Source organism: Stegostoma tigrinum, chromosome 45 (assembly GCF_030684315.1).
Source record: "Stegostoma tigrinum isolate sSteTig4 chromosome 45, sSteTig4.hap1, whole genome shotgun sequence".
Lineage (NCBI taxonomy): Eukaryota > Metazoa > Chordata > Chondrichthyes > Orectolobiformes > Stegostomatidae > Stegostoma > Stegostoma tigrinum.
Window position 1 is genome coordinate 8,276,049 of NC_081398.1, and position 23,830 is coordinate 8,299,878.

The 23,830-nt window shown below is 49.3% G+C and overlaps 1 protein-coding gene across 1 annotated transcript; it reads left to right on the plus strand.

The window, feature by feature from the left end:
• Positions 1–3,495: 3,495 nt before the first annotated feature.
• slc25a11 (solute carrier family 25 member 11) lies at positions 3,496–23,824 on the plus strand. The gene is made up of 8 exons (XM_048524368.2): positions 3,496–3,621; positions 11,879–12,031; positions 13,330–13,536; positions 16,927–17,017; positions 21,324–21,414; positions 21,599–21,698; positions 22,016–22,067; positions 22,607–23,824. Exons 1-8 carry the CDS (start codon positions 3,563–3,565, stop codon positions 22,760–22,762), a joined length of 909 nt encoding a protein of 302 aa, XP_048380325.1. The 5' UTR covers positions 3,496–3,562; the 3' UTR covers positions 22,763–23,824.
• The last annotated feature ends 6 nt before the right edge of the window (positions 23,825–23,830 follow it).

Consider the following 23,830-nt stretch of genomic DNA (forward strand, 5'->3'; position numbering starts at 1 on the left):
TATGAAAATCCTTGTTTAATTTCACTTTCATTTATACCACTGTTAAGAACCAGCCCAAAAGTGTCACAACCTTCAGAGATTGTCAATATCCAGGCAAGCACCATACCCACACACAACTTTAATAGTCTAATTGTAGATACAATTTCAGGAAATCCCCTCTATAAATTCCTTTGGGACCCCCCTGTAAATACTGACACACTCCCCCCTCCCTCGGGGACCCCCCTGTAAATGCTGACACATCTCCCCCCACCCTCAGGGACCCCCCATGAAATTACTGATACACTTCTCATGTCTTCATCTTCCCTTGCCCCAGTCTCTAACAGCTTCCCCAGGGGACCCCTAGCTGAAGTAAGATAAAACAGTGACATCTCAATATGCAAGATAACAAAGTGTGGAGCTGGATGAACACAGCAGGCCAAGCAGCATCTCAGGAGCACAAAAGCTGACGTTTCGGGCCTAGATCCTTCATCAGAAAAGGGGGATGGGAAGAGGATTCTCAAATAAATAGGGAGAGAGGGGGAGGTGGACTGAAGATGGATAGAGGAGAAGATAGGTGGAGTGTACAGGTGGGGAGGGGATAGGTCAGTCCGGGGAGGATGGACAGGTCAAGGAGGCGGGATGAGGTTAGTAGGTAGGAAATGGAGGTGCGGCTTGAGGTGGGAGGAAGGGATGGGTGAGAGGAAGAACAGGTTAGGGAGGCAGAGACAGGCTGGGCTGGTTTTGGGATGCAGTGGGCGAGGGGCGATTTTGAAGCTGGTGAAGTCCACATTGATACCATTGGGCTGCAGAGTTCCCAAGCGGAATATGAGTTGCTGTTCCTGCAACCTTCGGGTGGCATCATTGTGACACTGCAGGAGGCCCATGATGGACATGTCGTCTGAGGAATGGGAGGGGGAGTTGAAATGGCTTACATCTCAATATGCACATGAGTTGCAAGTTTGGATGTCAGGAAGTGATGGGACTCTGTAGTTGGTTCAGAGATTTACTCAAAACAGCTTTACAGGATTACAGAGGAGCTGGGGTTGGCTTCCTATTGAATGAAGCAATCAGTGTATTTGATGGTGACAGATTATCAAGCAGAATTAATAGAATCTGTTTGCACATGATCGATAATCAGATTCAATTCCAACAACTGATTGACAAAAATAAAAGGAGAAACAAGCAGGAAAAATCTTGGCTATTCACCCTATCCATGTCCCTCGTGATTTTATAACCCTCCATTAGGTCACCCCTCACCCTCTGATACTCCAGGGAAAAAGGGTCCAGTCTATCCAGCCTCCAGGCTTAGTAACATCCTTGTAAATCTTTTCTGAACCCTGTCCAGTTTAATAACATCCTTCCTAAGGCAGGGAGACCAGAATTATACATACTTACCCCAAAAGTGGCCTTACCAATGACTGATACAGCAAGGGAAGTGTGCCAAATGCCTTCTTCACCTCCCTGTTGGCCCATGATGTCACTTTGAACAAACTACCATTGACTGTGGAAGTCCTGCCCTGGTTTATCTCACCAAAATGCGACATCTCGCATTTATCTAAATCAAACTCCATCGTCTCTGGTGATCTGCAGACTCTGCCGTATGGAGGGGGCGCGGTGCTTGGTGGGCCGGATAGATGGGTTTTTGCGAGTTTCAAGCACTCCTTCCATCGCCTCAACTTTGCCTCAATGTGTTTGGTGTCTTTCTGGACAAGCATTTTCTATTTCAGTGTGCCATGAGACAATGGATCCCATGAGTTGAGGGGAGGGTGGGGCATGTCAGCTCTGGTTTTTGTCATGTTGCTGCTGTGGGATCTTGCTGTGTGCACAGTTCCAACCGAAGCATTTAGTTAGTTGTGAATTTCACTGGGACCGAAGTCATCAAAGGCACTTTATAAATGCGGGCCTTTCTTCACAGAGGGCAGGCTCCATCTTTGCCTGTTTAATAATTCATTAATGTCCAAACGGCAATCTTCTGAATAAAGATTTTAAATTAGATGACACAGGAGCAGAAGTAAGCTATTCAGCCCATCCAGTCCGTTCTGCCATTCAATGGCTGCTCTGACTGTCCTCAGCTCCACTTTCCCACCTTTTCCCACAACACTTGATTCCCTTGGCCCGAAACGTCAGCTTTTGTGCTCCTGAGATGCTGCTTGGCCTGCTGTGTTCATCCAGCTCCACACTTTGTTATCTCGGATTCTCGAGCATCTGCAGTTCCCATCATCTCTGATGTATTGCTTGGATATTCTGAATGACCCAGCTTTGACAGCCCTCTGCTATAAAAAATTTCCATAGGTCCCCTACCCTCAGAGTAATTAATCCTCCTCATCTCCGTCTGAAATGGGCAACCCCTAAATACACTTTCTGTGGACTAATTAGATCACATTACCGTCAGATATTCACAAAGTTAGAACATTTTAACCAGGCAGTTGCTACCCTTCAGGTCTCAATCTCAAGATATACATTGATTGATTTATTTATTGGTGCCACATTGAATCCCTACGGTGTGGAGGCAGCCATTCAGCCCACTGAGTCCACACTGACCCTCCAAAGAGCATCCCACTCAAACCCCCCCACCTAAACTATTCCTGTAATCCTGCATTCCTCATGACCAATCCACCCTAACCCGCACGTCCAAGGACACTAAGGGATAATTTTGCACAGCCATTCCACCCTAACCCGTACATATCTGGACTGAGAGAGGAAACCAGAGCACCCGGAGGAAACCCACACAGACACGAGGAGCATGTATAAACCCCAGTCACCTGAGGGTAGAATCAAACGTGTGCCAAGATACAGTGAAAAGTGTTGTTTTGCATGCTGTACAGACAGATTTTCCCATGTCAAGTACATCAGGGTAGCAGAACTCAGTGGTCAACACTACTGCCTCACGGCACCAGGGACCTGCTTCGATTCTAATCTCGGGTGATTATCTGTGTGGCGATTCCACGGTGTGGAGCTGGTGGAACCCAGCAGGCCAGGCAGCATCAGAGGAACAGGAAAGTATCTCTGACTCCAGCACCGGCAGTTCTCACTATCTCTGTGTGGAGTTTGCACGTTCTCCTCATGTTTCCTCCCACAGTCCAAAGTTGTGCAAGTTAGGATGGATTGGCCATGGGAAATGCAGGGTTACAGGGATACGGGGTGGGTAGATTTGGGTGGGATGCACTTGGAGGGTCACTGCAGACTCAATGGCCCGAATGGTGCTTCCACACTTCCACGGCCATACACACAGATATCAGAATAATTTAACAAATTGCCACGTTAATTAAAAATAATTTCCTCTACATTTTCCATATCAAGGTAGTAGCACCAGGTTGAACATATGAATTACAAGTATCAGAATGATCGTTGAGCTCCATTGGCAGGATTGGGACTCGAACCCATGAACTATTGATTGGGAGGTGGCAGCGTTATCCCATTGAACCACAGCACATGATGAGGACTACGCATGTGCGTATAGCGGTGGCTCACGCACCGCCACACGCCAACGCATGCGCAGTACTTCGGCAAGGGGTGAGCGTGAACGTGCACGCTGTTGCTGCCACGCGCACGGCCTTGCTCTGGAGAGTCACCTTGGTGCAAGATGGCGCCGGAGAAAACTTCCCCGAAATCCATCAAATTTCTCTTCGGGGGCCTGGCGGGGTAACGTAACCTGGCATTAAATTAATCGCCACCCTGAAATAATAGCTGCTGGAAACGGAGTTAAAAGAACCGCTTTCTTTCGGTGGAAATCTTGGTTCGCACTTGGCAGCAGCCTGGGCTGATGGCCGACTGGAACCTTTCCCCGAGTTTGTTCCGTTTCCCTGCAAACGCAGCTGGACACTTGCTTTAGCATTTCTTAAGCTGCATGCACTCCTCTCAAACGTTTCACTGTTTTAAGTATAATGAGCGTTTCATTTAATCTGCTTTTGCTTCTGCTATTAGTACAAGGTAATAGCATATAGGGCGATATTTAATTCAGTGTTTATCATGTAAACAAAGGATTTGTGTTTCCATTCAGCTGTTTTCTATGTAATCAACACTTCAGTCTGATTTTTGCATTGCTTTTTATGTACATGTAAAGGATGTACGTTTAAGAATTCGATTTCTGCATGTAAGCCTTAATATGTAAGCATCCCACACACCCTCCTCCTCAAACATCGTCTGCGCCCATTTTTTTTTTTGCAGGGTGTGAGGATCTAAAATTGATCTGTTCTGTCACTTCAGAACCTACAACTCCCCAGTGGAAGAGTGTCATCTTCACTCCTAAGGGACTGTCTGAAATACGCACTGACAATTTTGGGGGACTGTCTCAAGGAGAAGCGAGATGCAGTGACACTTCTGTTTTATTTTAAAATGAATTGCCTTTGTCCTGGTCTCCCAATCTGTTTCTCTGTGCAGCAGAGGTTTTGTGTGAAAATTATTCTATATTAAGGGTGCAATCAAATTTATCTCGCTCCCAGTCTCCTGTTCTAAGGAGCACCTGTTCTGGAAAGGTCAGTTAGTAGGGAAGTGAAAATGTTCAATGCTCCGTACGGTGGCATCTGGAAGTATTTCAGTGAGTTTTGGGCTCAAGACCCACAGACATAAGATACGGCTCACGCTCCAAATTCAGTTAATAGTGTCTCTTTTTGATGAGATATCAGACCGGAGATTCTATTAACCTCTTGAAAAATCTTATACTCTTTCAATCAGAAGACAAAAGTGGGGAGTTCATTTCTTCCCCCGTGTCCTGGGCAAACATTTACCCTCAACAAACATTACTGATGCATGTTATACAAGCATTATATTGTTGATTGTGGACAAATGGACTGCCACATTTCCTATATTAGAACAATGACTATATTTCAACGGAAAAAGCTTTATTAGATATTCAAAGTATATGAAAAATGCAATTTTTTTCCATACGTTTGCACATCTTAGGGAATCAAAATGGTGAGAGATTGGAAGGGGTCAGAGATGATGGGAACTGCAGATGCTGGAGAATCCAAGATAACAAAGTGTAGAGCTGGATGAACACAGCAGGCCAAGCAGCATCTTAGGAGCACAAAAGCTGACGTTTCGGGCCTAGACCCTTCATCAGAAAAGGGGATGGGGAGAGGATTCTGAAATAAATAGGGAGGGGGAGGCGGACTGAAGTTGGATAGAGGAGAAGATAGGTGGTGGGGAGGTAAGGAAGGGAAAGGCCAGTCTGGGGAGGACAGACAGGTCAAGGGGGCAGGATGAGGTTAGTAGGTAGGAAGTGGGGGTGGGGTTTGAGGTAGGAGGCGGGGATAGGTGAGAGGAAGAACAGGTTAGGGAAGCAGAGACAGGCTGGGCTGGTTTTGGGATGCAGTGGGGGGAGGGGAGATTTTGAAGCTGGTGAAGTCCACATTGATACCATTGGGCTGCAGGGCTCCCAAGGGGAATATGAGTTGCTGTTCCTGCAACCTTTGGGTCGCATCATTATGGCACTGCAGGAGGCCCAGGATGGCCATGTCGTCTAAGGAATAGGAGGGGGAGTTGAAATGGTTCGCGACTGGGAAGTGCAGTTGTTTATTGCGAACCGAGTATAGGTGTTCTGCAAAGCGGTCCCCAGCCTCCGCTTGGTTTCCCCGATGTAGAGGCAGCCACACCGTGTACAGTGGACGCAGTATACCACATTGGCGAATGTGCAGGTGAACATCTGCTGGATGTGGACAGTCATCTTGGGGCCTGGGATGGTGGTGAGGGAGGTGATGTGGGGGCAGGTGTAGCACTTCCTGTGGTTGCAGGGGAAAGTGCCGGGTGTGGTGGGGTTGGAGGGGAGTGTGGAGCGGACAAGGGAGTCACGGAGAGAGTGGTCTCTCCGGAAGGCAGACAAGGGTGGGGATGGAAAAATGTCTTTAGTGGTGAGGTCGGATTGTAGATGGCGGAAGTGTCGGAGGATGATGCATTGTATGCGGAGGTTGGTGGTATGGTATGTGAGGATGAGGGGGATTCTCTTTTGGTGGTTTTGTGGGGAGGGAGTGTGAGGGATGAATTGCGGGAAATGCGGGAGACATGGCTGAGGGCGTTATCGACTACTGCAAGGGGGAGGTTGAAGAACAAGTACATCTGGGATGTGTGGGAGTGGAATGCCTCATCCTGGGAGCAGATGCAGTTTAGGTGAAGGAATTGGGAATAGGGGATGGAATTTTTGCAGGGAGGTGGGTGGCAGGAGGTGTATTCCAGGTAGCTGTGGAAGTCTGTGGGCTTGAAATGGACATCAGTTTGTAGGTGGTTGCCTGAGATGGATACAGAAAGGACCAGGAAGGTGAGGGATGTGCTGGAGATGGCCCAGGTGAACTTGAGGTTGGGGTGGGAGGTGTTGGTGAAATGGATGAACTGTTCGAGCTCCTCTTGGGAGCAAGAGGCGGCGCCGAAACAGTCATCAATGTAACGGAGGAAGAGGTGGGGTTTGGGGCCAGTGTAGGTGCAGAAGAGGGCCTGTTCCACGTGACCTACAAAGAGGCAGGCATAGCTTGGGCCCATGCGGGTATCCATGGCCACCCCCTTAGTCTGTAGGAGGTGGGAGGAATTGAAAGAGAAGTTGTTGAGGGTGAGGACGAGTTCGGCTCGGTGGAGGGGGACTGGTCGGGTCTGCACGACAGGAAGAAGTGGAGGGCCTTCCGGCCATCTGCATGGGGAATGCAGCTGTATAGGGACTGGACGTCCATGGTGAAAATGAGGTGTTGGGGACTGGGGAATTGGAAGTTCTGGAGGAGGTGGAGGGTGTGGATGGTGTCACAGACACAGGTGGGGAGTTCCTGGACCAAGGGGGAGAAAATGGAGTCCAGATAGGTGGAGATGAGTTCAGTGGGGCAGGAACAGGCTGAGACGATGGGTCGACCAGGGCAGGCAGGTTTGTGGATTTTGGGAAGGAGATAGAAACAGGCCGTGCGGGGTTGGGGAACAATGAGGTTGGAGGCTGTGGGTGGGAGGTCCCCTGAGGTGATGAGGTCATGAATGGTGTTGGAGATGATGGTTTGGTGCTCGGGGGTGGGGTCATGATCCAGGGGGCGGTAGGATGGTGGTGTCGGAGAGTTGGCATCTGGCCTCAGCGATGTAGAGGTCAGTGCGCCATACTACCACTGCACCACCCTTGTCTGCGGGTTCGATGGTGAGGTTGGGGTTGGAGTGGAAGCTGCATGTTCTGTGGGGAGAGGTTGGAGTGGGTGAGAGGAAGGTATTGGTTTCGAGGGAACCTCTGTCATTTATTCATAAGTCAATGAAAGCTGATATTTCTTTACGGCTGGAAGGTGCAGCGAGTAAATAAGAGGGCAAATGTTCTGTTGGCCCCCATCACAAGAGGATTTGAATGTGGGATTAAAAATGCCTTCAACAAAACTAAAATGCTGGAGAAACTGAGCAGGTCGGGCAGTGCCTGAGAGTTAACTTGCAGTGACTCTTCAGAGCTCAGTAAATGTTTGACAGATGTAATTACATTACAGTACATTGCAGCATGGGAACAGGCCCTTTGGCTTACCAAGCCTGCACTGATTTTCATCCTTATTAAGACCTGCTGTTTGTTGCCCCATGTGCCGTTTCTATCTCTCTGTCCACCTCCTGTCCATGTGTCTATTAAGAAAGGCTTTAAACATTGCTAAAGTACCCACTTCTACCACCCCCACTGTCAGTGTGTTCCAGGCACCTACCACCCTCTGTCCCCGCACTTCTCCCTAAACTTTCCCCTCTCACCTTGAACCTGTGCTCTCTTGCAATTGACCTTTCCACCCTGGGGGAAAGGCCTGTGACTATCCGCTCTATTTACGCCTCGCATAATTTTGTCAACTTCTGTCAGGTCGCCCCTCAGCCTCAGTCTTTCCAGTGAAAACAATCCGAGTTTATCCAACCTCTCTTTGTAACGAAAACCATCCAGACCAAGGCAACATTCCTGAGAAACCTTCTCTGCACCCTCTCCGAAGCACCTTCTCCTTCTGCTAGTGTGGAGACCAGGACAACACGCAGTTTTCCAAAATGTGGCCTAACTAAAGTTTTGTACAGCTGCGGGTGCTGTCGGACTTGGAGTTTCTCCAGCACTTTCGGTATTGATTTCAGATCTTACTACCCTATCCCTACCACGTTGCAATGCTTTGTTTTTATTAGTCAGGATGGCTGGCTCCAACCATATCAAGCCCTTGTGGGGCCACGCAGCTGGAGTAGTTTGAGCGTTGGCGAAGACAGTTGCTGTCAATGATTGTGATAAAAGTCCATCTGATTCACTGATAGCCTTGAAGGAAGGATTTTACTGGGTTCACCCAACTCTCACCTGCCCACTGAAATAGCTCAGTAAGTTTCTCAGTTAACGGCTCATTGAAGGCAGGAGCAAACACTGGCCCTTGCTAGGGCCACCCACATCCCATGGATGGAGAAAAGGACAAAATAGCCTGATCACGTTGGAATAATTGCCTACCAAGTGCTTTGATTCATTTTAACAGTCCTTAATAAAATTACCACCCCCACTCCCAGTCTACAATTCTATGAGCTTATTTGGGTAATTGAGCTGTCTTAAACTGGGAGTTAGTATAGCTGGTGTTTACTCCTACTTTTCCGAATATTCTTCTTCATTTAAATGGCACAGTGGACTTGATGGGCCAAACGGCTTTACTTCCACTCCTATGTCTTATGGTCATATGAGGAGACCAAAACTGAGCACCGTTATCTAACAAGGATGTTGCCAGCATCCCTCGCTGTATAACTGAGGCATCTGATGTTAAAGTGGTCAGTACATTGAGTATGGGAGTTGGGATGGCATGTTGCGGCGGTACAGCTCATTGGTGAGGCCACTTTGGAATACTGCGTTCAATCCTGGTCTCCCTCCTGCAGGGTTCAGAAAAGATATACGAGGCTATTACCGGGATTGGAACGTTTGAGCTATAGGGAGAGGCTGGAGCTTTTTTTTCCCTGGAGCATCAGAGGCTGACAGGTGACCTTATAGAAGTTTATAAAATCACGATGGTCGTGGATAGGGTCAGTAGGCAAGGTCTTTTCCCAGGATGGGCAAGTCCAGTAATAAAGGGCATAGGTTTAAGGTGAGAGGGGAAAGATTTAAAAGGGACCTAAGGGGCACCTTTTTCACGCAGAGTTTGGTGAGCGTGTTGATCGAGCTGCCAGAGGAAGTGGTGGAGGCTGGTACAGTTACAATATTTAAAAGGCATCTGGATGGGGACATGAATAGGAAGAGTTTGGAGGGATATGAGCCAAATGCTGGCAAATGGGACTAGATTAACGTAGGTTACCTGGTCGGCGTGGACGAGTTGGGCCGAAGGGGTCTGTTTCTGTGCTGTATGACTCCACAACTGCCTGAATCCATGTCACAGGTTGAAGTGGTGTCTCTCACTTCATTAGTGACTCGACCATGAGGCTGTTTGCTGAAACAATAGTTTTTGCAATGTTCGCCATGGACCTTGAGAGAATGAGGCATTGAAAAGGTCAGATTTCTGGTATTTAGTTTTCCTCAGTGGAGCATTTAGTATTTAGCAGTTGACTTCACTTTGGCAGCATGCCCATCCCCTGGGGCACTGGTTACTTGCATTGCAGTCAGTTCCATGTTAAACATGGCCTGACGTTGCTCAGGTCTGCCCCCTTCTGGCATTACAGTCTCTACCGCATATGCTGGAGGCACTGAGAAGGGGTAGGATTCATCGGCGTCTGTTATATTTGAGCCATCTTCTTTGAGTTACTGCTTGTCTCCTCTGAAGTCCTTCCCATTTTGCCAGTCTGCTTCCCATTTTCAGAGATCTGCTGTTGACTGGGAGGCAATAGTTGTGCTCAATTCTGCCATCTGCTCCCCCCTGTAATCCTGAGGTCCTCTGAATTCTGCAGCTCCTGTTGTAATTCTTACCTAGCCCCATTTTCCCCTGTCACTCACCACTCTCACTAACCCACATTAGATTTGTTTAAAATTCGCATCTTTGCTTTTACACCCTTCAAAACCCCATCTCTCTGTGTCACATTCAGTCCCAGAACTCTCCAAGGTACTGACATTCCTCTGTTCTGGTGGTAAGGTGTAACGGTGGCAATATCTCCCTCACCATCAGCGAAACGAAACGGCTGGTCATCGACTTTAGGTAACAAGGTGGAGGGCACATTCCTGTCTACACCAGTGGTGCTAAGGTGGAGATGGTCGAGAGGAGTTCCTAGGAGTGACAATCGCCACCAATCCATCCTGGTCCTCCCACATTGACACTGCGGCTGAGAAATTACAGCAATACCCCGACTTCCTCAGAAGGCTAAGGAAATTCCGCCTGTCCGTAAAGATTCTTACAAATCTCTACACATGCACCAGAGAAAGCAGCCTATCTGGATGGATCATGGCTTGGTACCGCAACTGCTCTGCCCTGGACCGTAAGATTCCACAGAAAGTTGGGAACACAGCCCAGTCCATCACACAAGCCAACCCTCCATCCATTGACTCCATCTACACTTCTTGCTGCCTCGGGAAGGCAGCTAGCATAATGAAAGACCCATCCCACCCAAGTTATAATCTCTCCAATCGGCTTCCATCAGGCAGGAGATGTAAAAATTTAAACACACATACCAACAGATTCAAGAACAGCTTCTTCCACGCTATTATCGGGCTTCTCAATTTGAAGTTTGTGCACCTTCTCTGCAGCTGGAACATTGTATTCCTCACTCTGTCCTATTACCGTACTGCACTTTGTATGGTATGATCTTCCTGTACTGCATGCAAAACAAAACTTTTCCCTGTGCTCAGGTACGTGACGATAATAAATCAAATCAAATTTCCAGCCTCCTTAAGCGTCCCGTTTTTATCTCTTCTTCATTGGTGTCCGAGCCATCAGCTGATTGGGCCTTAAGCTGTTGAATTCAGTCCGTACACCTGTCTGCCTCATCTTCCTTTAGAAGACTGACCTTCGTGAGTGAGCTTTCGGTCATTTGCCCTAATATTTCCTTTACGTGGTCTCTTGTCATCTTTCAGTGAACAATCAGATTATGTTTAGCAGATCTGTCTGAAGTTTCTGTCTTCCATTTGTCATTTTATACAAATGATTTGGATGTGAACACAGAAGGTATGCTTAGTGAGTTTGCAGATGACCCCAAAGTTAGAGGCGCAGTGGACGGTGAAGAAGGTTACCCCAGAGTACAATGGGACCTTGATCAGATGGGCCAAGGAGTGGCATGTGGAGTTTAATTTGGATAAATGTGAGGTGTTGCAGTTTGGAAAGACATATCAGGGCAGGACATACGTACTTCATGGTAGGGCAGTATGAATCTATGACCATGACTGTATGATCCCAGGCAGTGGAGAAGTGTCCATGAGCAGCCCATACCTCCTGGGCAAATGCCTCATTCATTGGTGTGTCCAGATTTCCACAGGATCATGACAGGCACCTATTTTCAGTCATAAATCTGCTCTTCAACAATGTGGAGACCAGACAGTTTAGCTCATAATGTGTCTCAAATCCATCTGTGACCAGCTGTCTCTTATCTTGAGGCTGTAAGGTATTAACTCTGAAAAGGGCTGTGACGTTTGTGATCCTGTATTTCGTACACACAAGCAATTCCCACAGACGCAGTTAGGATCTCAGATTTTCTTTTCACTACAAGGCTTAGAACTTGACATCACTTTCCCATAGTCAGGCTAGCCTGGCGTGGCCTTCAGAGGGTCAGTGTGGGCCAAGTAGCCTGTTTCCGCACTGTAGCAATTCTACCAATAAAGCTTCTGTTAGTTTCTTTAGATGAAAGTAGAATTTTGATCATTAGTGTTCGGCTGAGACTCTAATAATCCGACAGAATGCCTCATACAGGAGTGTGTTTCACTGGGCAGCACTGGTATATCTCTTGCTTAAGGTTAAAGTGCCTACACTGCTGTCTCTCACTGTTTCTCTTCCCACCCCTCCCATCCCCCAGCCGGCCTAAAAACCGGAATTCACCAGAATTGTGTTTTATCTTTCAGGATGGGCGCCACCTTCTTTGTCCAGCCCTTGGACCTGGTGAAGAACCGAATGCAGTTGAGTGGCCAAGGGGCAAGGACAAAAGAATACAAGACCAGCTTCCACGCCCTGACCAATATTCTGAAGGCTGAGGGGGTCACCGGAATCTACACAGGGTGAGTAATCCTGCCTTTGAGCACCTAGCTCCGGACTGATTCAGTGCAAGTTAAAATCCCGTTTTCCCCAGATCAGGAGTTGCGACTCTGCCTTATCCCTTTCCTCTTCCCGTTCCATCACAACCGCGCCCGCCCCCCCTCTTCTCCCAGAGTACTGAGGCCAGGTACCCAGACGGAGATCACTTAAACCCCTAGGCATCACCATACAAGCTCCGGGTGTTCCTGGTGTGTGCCACATGGCTACAGCCTGACTTTCCTTTGGCCTAGACAGGGAATCTGCTGTGTCCTATAGAAGTGGCTGCTCTCTGACACAGCACGAGGTGGAACAGGAATCGTTTGATTGTGTGTGCCTCCCATCTTCTGAAGCCATTTGCTCCTAACTCAGTCTGACATTCCTTGCAATTCCAATCACAGATTGCCCTGACCTAAAGCCAGCAGTCTGGATGGGATGCTGTTCGGATGGTCGGAATGGGCTGAATGGTCCTTGGTGAGCAAGAGGCCAAGATATTATCTCTCTCTCCCCAATCCCCCTCCAAAAATGCTTTTTTTTTTTCAGATGTTCTTGAGAGCTGCTTTGCAACATTCTTACCCTCCATGCTGACCGTCTCCTCTGCCATCTTTCACAGAATCCCTACGGTGCAGATGAAGGCCATTCAGCCCATCGAGTCTGCACTGACCCACTAAAGAGAACCCACTCCTACCTGCTCCCCGTAACCCTGCATTTCCCCAGGGCTAACCCACCTACCTGCACACTATGGGACAATTGAGCACGGCCAATCCCCCCCTTGAACACATCTTTAGACCATGGGAGGAAACCGGAGGAAACCCACGCAGACACGGGGGAGAATGTGCAGACTCTACACAGACAGTCACCCGAGGGTGGAATTGAACCTGGCTCCCTGTGAGGCCGTGTTCCAAACACCGAGCCACTGTGTCAAGCCCCTTGATATATAAGTTTGTGAGTCTTGACGCCAGAAGAGGCTTGAGTACAGTGTTGGTGAGAATTTTCCTTTCCAGTCGCGGCCATGTCTTAGCGGTGAAATCGGACAGGTTATGGTGCACTCTGTCTGTTAAAACTGGGGGACAGGGGGAGCCCAGCCTTGTGCACTCTTGTTATGTGAACATCGTCGCTTTGTCTGAGCAGTAACATCAGAACATGCTTGGCTCTCCCGAGCTGTCGTTCTCCTGCACTGCCGCTCTTTCCTCGCTGTGTCTCTCCCGCGCTGCCGCTGTCTCCTGCACTGTTTCTCGCTCTCACTGACTCTCGCCTCCCCCTCCCCGGCCACCACCCGCTGCAGCCTTTCGGCTGGTTTGCTACGACAGGCCACATACACGACGACCCGCCTGGGGATCTACACCGTCCTCTTCGAGAAGCTGACCAAAGCCGACGGGACACCGCCCAACTTCCTCATGAAAGCGCTCATTGGGATGACGGCGGGTGCGATCGGAGCCTTTGTGGGGACGCCGGCCGAGGTTTCCCTCATCAGGATGACTGCTGACGGCAGGTGGGTGCACGCGGCAAAGCAACACAAAATGTGCAGAAAAATCGGGCAGTGTCTTTCAAAGAACAGAGCCAAGGCAGCGTCTCGAGACGCAGGCCTTTCATTGGAGCTTGAAAACTTGGCAAATAGACACTTGGCTGTAGGGGACTTGAGTTTCCCTGCAGAAAGAGATGTGCTATTGTGGCCCTTACATGTTTTATACATCAGGACAGATGCAAGAATGCCAACGAGATCCCCCATTTACACTGCATAAGAAATGTATCAATTAGTTTACTGAGTTGATCCTGATTAGCCGAGGCATTATCATGGAGCAAAGGCTGCAAGGCGAAAATCCTCAGCATGTCTTTTTCTTTGGCAAAAACCTAATGCACAAGGCTCAGAGGAGATCTTCACACTGTTTAAAATCATGATAGGCCAATGAGAAGAAACTGTCTCCACTGATCAAAGGCATAAAGTGTTTGGTGGAATTGCCAGGGACAGTGTGACCTCTGAAGATGATAGAGCAGAGAATCCCATAAGCCCCAAGATTTAGACGATTGAGAGGGTGATCTTCTGTAAGAGAGCTTCGTAGAGTAGGGGAGAAAAAAAAACAGAAATTACTGAGAAAGCTCAGCAGGTCTGGCAGCATCTGTGGAGAGTAATTGGAGTTAACATTTCGGGTCTGGTGACCCTCAGAGGGACGTTGACTCCAGTTTCTCTCCATTGATGCTGCCAGATCTGCTGAGCTTTTCCAGTAATTTCTGTTTTTGTTTCTGATTCCCAGCATCCACAGTCCTTTTAGTTTTTATTTTGATAAGAGTAGATACTGCTTTCCCTGAGCTGGAGTTCACAATCACTGGAGAACATTCAACATTGCAAATTGACCAGAATTGGTGGCACAGTGGGCAGTGAAGAAGTTTTAACTAAGATTACAGCGGAATCTTAATTGATTGGGCCAGTGGGCTGAGAAATGGCAGATGGAAATTTAATTTGGATAAATGTATGGTATTGCATTTTGGTAAAATGAACGTGAGCAGGACTTATACAGTGAATGGGAGGGTCCTGGGGAGTGTTGTCAAACAGAGGGACCTCGGGGTTCAGGTACACAGTTCTTTGAAATTTACGTGACAAATAGACAGGGTGGTTAAGAAGGCATTTAGCTCACTTTGTCTTTCATTGCCCGGACTTTTGAGTATGGGATTTGGGACATTATGTTGAGATTGTCCAGGACATTGGTGAGGCCTCTTCTGGAATACTGTGTCCACTTCTGGTTGCCCAGTTATAGGAAGGATATTATAAAGCTGGAGAGGATTCAGAAAAGATTTACCTGCCAGGAACAGAGGATTTGAGTTATGAAGAGAGGCTGGATAGACTGGGACTCTTTTCACGGGAGCGTGGGAGGCTGAGGGCTGATCTTACAGAAGTTTATAATATTATGAGGGGCACGGCTAGGGTGAGTGGCTAAGATCTTTTTTTCTCTGGGTAGAAGGCATAGGTTTAAGGTGAGAGGGGAAAGGTTCAAAGGGGACCTAAGGGGAATAGGAAAGGTCTATAGGGATGTGGACCAAATGGTGGCAGGTGGGACTAGTTAGTTTGAAAAATGTGGTCAGCTTGGACAAGTTGGACCAAAGGGTCTCTTTCCCTGCTGTGTGGCTCAATGATTTTTTGATACGCTTGGGCATTTAAGGAGTTTTGGAAGGAAAATGGAATTAACAATGGCACCAAATATTTGTTTAACATCAGATGGCAGCAAGGTTGACCGTCTGTGTGGAAGGTCTTAGGTTACAGGCTATGGATGGGCTGGTCACACAGGCAGATCAATAATGAATGGAATTTAACTTTGAGAAGTATGAGGGTGATGCAATTTGGAAGACATAACAGGATAAGGGAGTATCCATTGGCTGGCAGGGCCCTCGGAAGCTCAGAGGAACAGAGGGATCTTGTCCACAGACAAGGTTAGTTCCGCCCGCACACTTGAGGAAGGATGTGATTGCACTGGAGGAGACTCACCAGGATATTACCCTAGTATGGAGCATTTCAGCAAAGGAGAGAGGCTGGATAAGCTCAGGTTGTTTTCTTTGGAGCAGAGAAGGGCCGAGGGCGGGGGGGGGGGGGGGGTGGGGTGGGGGGGGGGTGGGGTGGGGTGGGGGGTGGGGTGGGGTGGGGTGGGGGTGGGGTGGGGGGTGGGGTGGGGTGGGGGGTGGGGGGGGTGGGGGTGGGGGGGGGGGGGGTGGGGGTGGGGGGGTGGGGTGGGGGTGGGGGGTGGGGTGGGGGGGGGGGTGGGGGGGGGGTGGGGGTGGGGGGTGGGGTGGGGGGGGGGTGGGGTGGGGGGGGGTGGGGTGGGGTGGGTGGGGGTGGGGTGGGGTGGGGGGTGGGGTGGGGGGTGGGGTGGGGGTGGGGGGTGGGGGTGGGGGTGTGGGGTGGGGTGGGGGTGTGGGGTGGGGGGTGGGGTGGGGTGGGGTGGGGTGGGGGGGGGGTGGGGGGGGGGGGTGGGGTGGGGGGTGGGGTGGGGTGGGGGTGGGGTGGGTGGGGGTGGGGTGGGGGGGGGTGGGGGTGGGGGGGGGGGGGGGGTGGGGTGGGGGGGCACCTAATAGAGATATGTAAGATTATGAGGAACATGGACAGAAAACAATTGTCTCCTTTCCTCAAGATTGAGGGGCATAATTTTAAGGTGAAAGGCAAGAATGTTTAGCGGGGGACTTGAGGAAATAAAATTTTACCCAGAGGGCAGTAGGAATCTGGGATGCACTGCCTGGGAAAGTAGTTGAGGCAGGAAACCTTGCAAACTTTAAAAAAAAATGCGGAAGTAACATAATATTCAATTGTCATAGCTGGAAAGTGAGATGAGTACAGGTTTAGAATAGTTTTGTCAGTACATACTGGGTCTCTTCTATTGTATAGGATTCTATGATTGTTGCCATTTTCTTTATCCACATCAATATTTTTCCTATCTCTGCCTGCACAAAACCTGTATTTAACTGAGCTGCCACCTTTTTACATGTTCATAGAATCATAGAGGTTCACAGCATAGAAGGAGGTTATTCAGTCATCCAATTAACAAGGGTCTGTCTACAATCCTCCCACATTCCCAGCTTTTAACCCATGGCCCTGGAGGCTATGGTAATGCAAGTGAATCTGTCTCAGTGTTATTTGAATGTTATGAGATTGTGACTCAAACACTCGTTCAGACAGAGCCCCAGATGCCTGTCACCCACTAGCTGATAACATTTCTCCTCAACCCTGCTCTTAGCTTTTTAGCTCTTAAATCTGTGCCCCCTGGTTATTGAGCTCCCCGGTAAAGAAAAGGTGTTTCCTACCCACGCTGTATGTGGCGTTTTATCGGAACCGATTTTGTAGCCGGGGTTTTGTGATGAACAGTGGCCCCGATATGGTAAACTGTTGTTTCTCTTGCAGGCTGCCTGTTGACCAACGGAGAGGATACACAAACGTGTTTAACGCACTAATTCGTATAACTCGTGAAGAGGGGGTCCTCACGCTCTGGCGGGTAAGCTCACAGCAAATATAAGCCGTAACAGATCGACGTTGGATAGAAGTTAAAAAAAAATACAAGTGTAGGCCATTCAGCTGATTGCGCCCACTCCACTGTTAAACATGACTCATACAGCATGGATACAGACCCTTCGGCCCAACCAGTCCATGCCGACCTCTGGCTCAAACTAAACTAGCCCCATCTGCTTGTGCTTGGCCTGTATCCCTCCAGACACATCTTATTCCTGTCCTTATCTAAATGTCTTTTAAATGTTGTAACTGGACCCACATCCATCACTTCCTCTGGAAATTCATTCCGCACATGAACCGCTCTCTGTGTAAAAACAAAATGCTGCTTATGTCTTTTTAAAATCTTTCTCCTGTCACCTTTAAAAATATGACCCCTAGTCCTGAAATCCCCCGCTCTGGGAAAAGACACCTGCCATTCATCTTATCTGTGCCCCTCATTATTTTATAAACCTCTATACGGTCACCCCTCAGGCCCCTGTGCTCCAGTAAAATAAAGTCGCAGCCTCTCCAAGCCTTCCATTCCCAGCAAGAGCCTGGTAAATCTTTTCCGAACCTTCTCCAGCTTAATAACATCCTTCCTATTAACAGGAACTGGAGACAGCTTAAACTCTCTCAGTTCCCTGAGAGACCAAATAGGTATGTACAATGTCAAATATTTTCAGCGATGGAGTATTCACTAAGGAGAGAATTCCCAAAATCCACCACCTGCTGAGGGAAGACATTTCTCCTCCTTGCACTCTGAAATGATTGGCCTGTTATTCTGAGACGGTCCTCTTTCCCCCCCCAACCCCTCGCGTGTTTTAAATTCCCTGACCAGAGCAAACAGCATTGACCATGTCAAACTCCTTCAGAATGTTGTCGGTCTGAATGAGATCCCGTCTCATTCTTCCAAATGCCAGAGGATGTCAGCCCAATTTACACAGCACAGGACAATCTCCGTATCCTGCGGAGCAGCCTAGTGAACTGTTGCTGTTCCACCTCCATTGCAGGTGTAACTTGTTTCAGATGGAGCGCAAAACTTCTTTCAGGTATGGTCTCGCCAAAGTCCTGCACAATTATGGCAAGACTTGTAATCAGAAAGATAAGCAGGGGACCTTGGGGAGAGATGACCGGTGGTGGTTTAACCTGAGGGACACTGTGAGGAGAGAGTTGAGAAGGAACGCCCTTCACAGTAACCTCTGCAGGATGTGGGAATCGAACCGACGCTGCCAGCCAACCAGGCATGCAGCTGACCCCATTGCCACCCCAGCTACAGCAGCCATTAGAGCAGAGCACTTTCCCAGCAGCAGGTATCTCCAGTTTCAGAGGGATCTCTGCAGCGCCCAGTCCCTTTCCAAAGTTGCAGCCATCTGATAGCAGTAGCTGTGGATCACATGCTGGGAAATGGCTTCAGAGTAGATAGGTGCTTGATGGATGCTGCAGACATAATGGGCCAAAGGGCCTATGTTCGTGCTGTAATACTCTATAACTATCTAATTTTGTAGAGACCCTGAATTTGAGGAGGGTTGGAAGAGAGAGACGTACCTCTGTCCCACCCTCAGAGTATCTTACTGAAATAACCATTATTTGGAGGTGCTTTGGAGAGGGTGCAGCAGAGATTTACCAGAATGTTGCCTGGTATGGAAGGCATTAGCTATGAGGAGAAGTTGGAGAAACTTGGGTTGTTCTCACTGAAACGACAGAAGTTGAGAGGCGACCCAATAGAGGTCTACAAGATTACGAAGGGTGTGGACGGTCAGAAGCTTTTTCCCAGGGTGGAAGAGACAGTTACCAGGTGCTAGCCAGAGGTTTAAGGTGGGAGGGGCAAGTTTTAAAGGTGATATACAAGGCAAATTTTTGTTTTACAGAGGGGTGTTGGTGCGTGCCTGGAACTTGCTGCCGGGGGAAGTAGTGGAAGCAGATACAGTAGTGACTTTTAAAGGGTGTCTTGGCAAATACGTGAATAGGATGGGAATAGAGGGATATGGTCCCTGGAGGGGTAGGAGGTTTTGGTTGTGATGGGCAGCATGTCGGTGCAGGCATGGAGAGCCGAAGGGCCTGCTCCTGTGCTGTAATTTTCTTTGTTCTTTGATAGATCAGAGGAGAGAGAGTCGTACGGTACCAAAATAGGCCCTTCAGCAATGCAAGTATGTCTCTGAATACTTCTAAATGTAATGAAGGTTTCTGCCTGGACCAACCATACAGGCAGTAAGGGTGTCTGTATGGAGTTTGCATGTTCTCCCTTATTTACGTGGCATTCCTTTGGTTTCCTCCCACAGTCCAACGATACGCAGGTTAGGGTGGATTGGCTGTGCTACATTGTCCATAGTGTCAATGGATGTTTAGGTAGGTGGGTTAGCAATGGCGAAATGCAAGGTTATAGAGATGGGGTGGAGGGACTGGATCAGAGTGAGATGCTATTCGCAGGGTCGGTATGGACCTGATGGGGTAAATTGCCTGCTTCCACACTCTAGCGATTCTATGATTCAGTGCGTTCCAGATTCCCACCAGCCTCAGAGTGAAAATGGTTTTCCTTGTACTTCCTCTGAACCTCCACCCACTTACCTTAGAACACCCTGGTCCCACCACCAAGGGGCAAAGTTTCTTCCTGTCTGACCCGTCTGTGCCCCTCATGGTTTTATACATCTCGATCAAATCCTGTGTGGACTTTTTGTTTCCCACTCAGTGCTGCTCTCATTTGCAGCTTTGTCTACCAGCGGTGAGGAAAAGTGTGCTCTTGTTCCGTCTCACACTAGCAATCTTCTGAATGTGGTGGTTGTTCTGAAGAAAGCTCACGTACACAGGTGCGCAAACACATCTACACAAACACCTCCACCCACAAAATTGGTAATATGTGGTGGGATGACTGGGGGAAGTGGGCAGTACGATAGAGACATACAGCACAGAAACAGACCCTTTGGTCCTGCCAGTCCATGCTGACCATAATCCCAAACTAAACCAGTCCCACCTGCCTCCACACCTCCCCCCTCACCCCCATCCCAGGCCCCAAGATGACTTTCCATATTAAGCAGAGGTTCACCTGCACATCTGCCAATGTGGTATACTGCATCCACTGTACCCGGTGTGGCTTCCTCTACATTGGGGACACCAAGCGGAGGCTTGGGGGCCGCTTTGCAGAGCACCTCAACTCAGTTTGCAATAAACAACTGCACCTCCCAGTCGCGAACCATTTCCACTCCCCCTCCCATTCTCTAGATGACATGTCCATCATGGGCCTCCTGCACTGCCACAATGATGCCACCCGAAGGTTGCAGGAACAGCAACTCATATTCCGCCTGGGAACCCTGCAGCCATATGGTATCAATGTGGACTTCACCAGCTTCAAACTCTCCCCTCCCCCCACTGCATCCCAAAACCAGCCCAGCACATCCCCTCTGCCCACTGCATCCCAAAACCAGCCCAGCTCATCCCCGCCTGCCTAATCTGTCCTTCCTCTCACCTATCCCCTGCTCCCACCACAAGCTGCGCCCCCATCTCCTACCTACTAACCTCATTCCCACCCCCTTGACCTGTCCGTCCTCCCCGGACTGACCTATCCCCTCAGTACCTCCTAACCTACACTCACCTTTCCTAGCTCCATCCCCGCCTCTTTGACTGGCCTGTCTCCTCTCCACCTAACTGCTCCTCTATCCATCTTCTATCCGCCTCCCCGTCTCTCCCTATTTATTTCAGAACCCCCTTCCCCTTCCCCATTTCTGATGAAGGGTCTAGGCCTGAAACGTCAGCTTTTGTGCTCCTCTGATGCTGCTGGGCCTGCTGCGTTCATTCAGCTCTTGTTATCTCAGTCCCATCAGCCTGTGTTTTGCTGCACAGTTCTGTCTTTACACTCTTTGGAACCCTCTGTGGGTTCACTCCGGTGTGGGCTGGGGGTCCTGCAGTGCAGTGACTCACAGTGTAGGGTGATGGCACTATGCGGTATTTATTCATATTCCAGCACAGAAACAGAGCCCATGTGTCAGAGGTACCATTTTTCGCAGGAGACATTAAACCGAGGGCCGTGTCTACCCTCAGCAGTGAATGTAAAAAAGAGCTGCTTCAAATGGAGCAGGAGAGTTCTCCGTGGAGTCCTGTCACTTGGTCTGAACAGCACACTGTGTGGGAGGTTGCTGTGCGTGAATGAGCTGATCCACTCATGGCACCGTCCATGCTTCACAAATTGCTTCACCGCTCGGCAAATGCTTTGGGGTGCATGGAGGCTGTGGGGAGGTGCTACACAAATGCAAGTTTTTGACGTTGGAGCCAGCTGCTGGGATCTCACTGACAGCTTTTCCTTGCTCGTTGCTGTCTGCCAGGGTTGTGTCCCAACGATGACGCGAGCGGTGGTGGTGAATGCAGCCCAGCTGGCTTCATACTCCCAGTCCAAACAGTTCTTGCTGGGTTTAGGTAAGATCTCTCCATTTCTGGATTCTCCAGCTCATGGTTTAATCTGTCCCCATCACTGTCTGTCTGTCTCCCACCCCCCTCCCCCGGCTCGATCCCAAAGCCTGCAGGCCAGGCAGTCTGTCGCTCAGCTCCCTGTCCATCCGCTTTATCTGATTTGAATTCTGGTATTCTCCTGTGAACACAGGTTACTTCCATGATAACATCCTGTGCCATTTCTGTGCCAGTATGATCAGTGGGCTTGTAACAACTGCAGCCTCCATGCCTGTGGACATCGCGAAAACAAGGTAAGATGGTCAGCTATGTTCTGGGGACTGAATTTTCCTACATGGGGACAGTGTAGGGAAAGCTTTATTTCAGTTTATAAGTGTAGAGGAAGCTTTACTCTGTATCTAACCCCGCGCTGTCCCTGTCCTCGGAATGTTTGATGGGGATATTGTGGAGGGAACTTTGCTTTCTGTTTAAACGAGTAGAGGAAGCTTTATTCGGAAATGAAGTGGCACTAATGCCTGTCCAGTTGAGTGGTACTTGGCCCTTCGTGGCTGCCTGTTGACGTTGAATCTCATTTCACATCGTTAATCACTGCTGCATATTCCCTTCACAGAATTCAGAATATGAAAATGATTGATGGAAAACCCGAATACAGGAATGGATTGGTGAGAAAGCAATGCTGTGAACTGGGAGTTGAGATGGGGTGGGTGCTGTTTTGAGGGCGGGGGTGGTGAGGTGGGGGGTCAGAGGTAAGCTGGGGTTTGAGGGAGGAGCAGTAATGTCAGAGGAGGGAGGGTTGCAAAGTAGAAAGGATAACATGGGACGGAGTGAGGGAGGAGGGGTGGCTCGAGTGGGAATGGAGGGGTAAGAAGGGGTCGAAGGTGGTGGGAGGAGGAGGAAAGCAGGAGGGAGAATGTCCCACCTACCGTACTGTAGCCCGGTGGTGAGGCTGGGAACTCCATACCAGGACCACCTTGACAACCTGTCCCCTTGTCTGACACATGGTGACCGTTGGGTCCAACTCTCCCCACTGGCCGAGTGTCTGTCTCTCTCATTAGAGAGTAGCCGTGTGCTCCTCTGGGAGCTTACCTAGCCTAGTGGTGCACAGTGACATGCCTTTACAGACCATCCTGCATGGGGAAAGAGGGAGCAGAGTCCCTAACTCCTTCCCTGCTGACCTGACTGCTTTTCCCATTTGTCCCAGGATGTCCTTGTCCGAGTGATCCGCAAAGAGGGATTCTTCAGCTTGTGGAAAGGCTTCACTCCGTACTACGCTCGGCTAGGGCCTCACACAGTCCTCACCTTCATATTTCTGGAACAGATGAACAAGTTTTACAAGAAATATTTCCTGGATCAATAAAACGATGGCTCCATTAGGCTCCCCTTGCAAAGGAGTCTGATGTATTAGTGAAAATGAGGAAGGGGGGAGAGAGAGAGAGAGAGACTGATTGTTTGCCAGAAATAGGGCTGGCGGTTTCCCTGACTATAATCTTAGGTGTCGTGTCCTTGTTTTATTTTGACGGACTGTCAGATGTTTATACCCTTCCTCCCGGGTTTCTCTCAGCACTGTACTAGCGTGGGGTTAATTGTCTACCGTTTGCCGGGGAAGAAGCTTGCATAGTTAAGGAACTAATTGAAGATCGCACATTTTGCCACTGAGGACTTTGCTGGCGTAACCATGGGAAGTGCACAAGCCTTCAGCCTGTTTCTCCCCACCTTCGACACGTGCTGTGTTCCCCAGGCACAAAGGGACATTCAGCCTGTTTCTCCCCACCTTCGACACGTGCTGCGTTCCCCAGGCACAAAGGGACATTCAGCCTGTTTCTCCCCACCTTCGACACGTGCTGCGTTCCCCAGGCACAAAGGGACATTCAGCCTGTTTCTCCCCACCTTCGACACGTGCTGCGTTCCCCAAGCACAAAGGGACATTCAGCCTGTTGAGCCCTCCCTCGCCCTTTGTACTTCTGCCATCCATCCTCGTTTTGACAGTCCTCAGTCGACTGCCTCCCCCTTAGGTTGACATCTTCTTTGTTTGAATTGGGGCGGTCTAGGAGAGAGAAGTTCCATTTCTGTTCCCCGTTGTATGAAGAAATCCTTCTGGACTTCATTACCACTGGAACTAATCTGGCTCTGAATATCCACTGCCTGTGCCCCAGATTCTTTGTCCTGGTTTTATCCGCCAGAGGAGACTGGCACATGGGTCAGAAACTGAAAGGTCTTAGAGCAGGAATTACTAGAGGCAGTACATGGTGGAGGGTGGGGGAAACAGAGGGTCTCTCACAAGCATGTTTGAGGTTCTTTCTGCATTCCCCCCCTCCTCAATCTCAGTGACAGCCGTGGGTTTCCCTCCACGCTGGAGTGCCCACCATTGGGAGACAGCACCTTTGTGTTTCTCTGCAGCTGTGCAGGGAGCAGAAAAGTTCGGGTG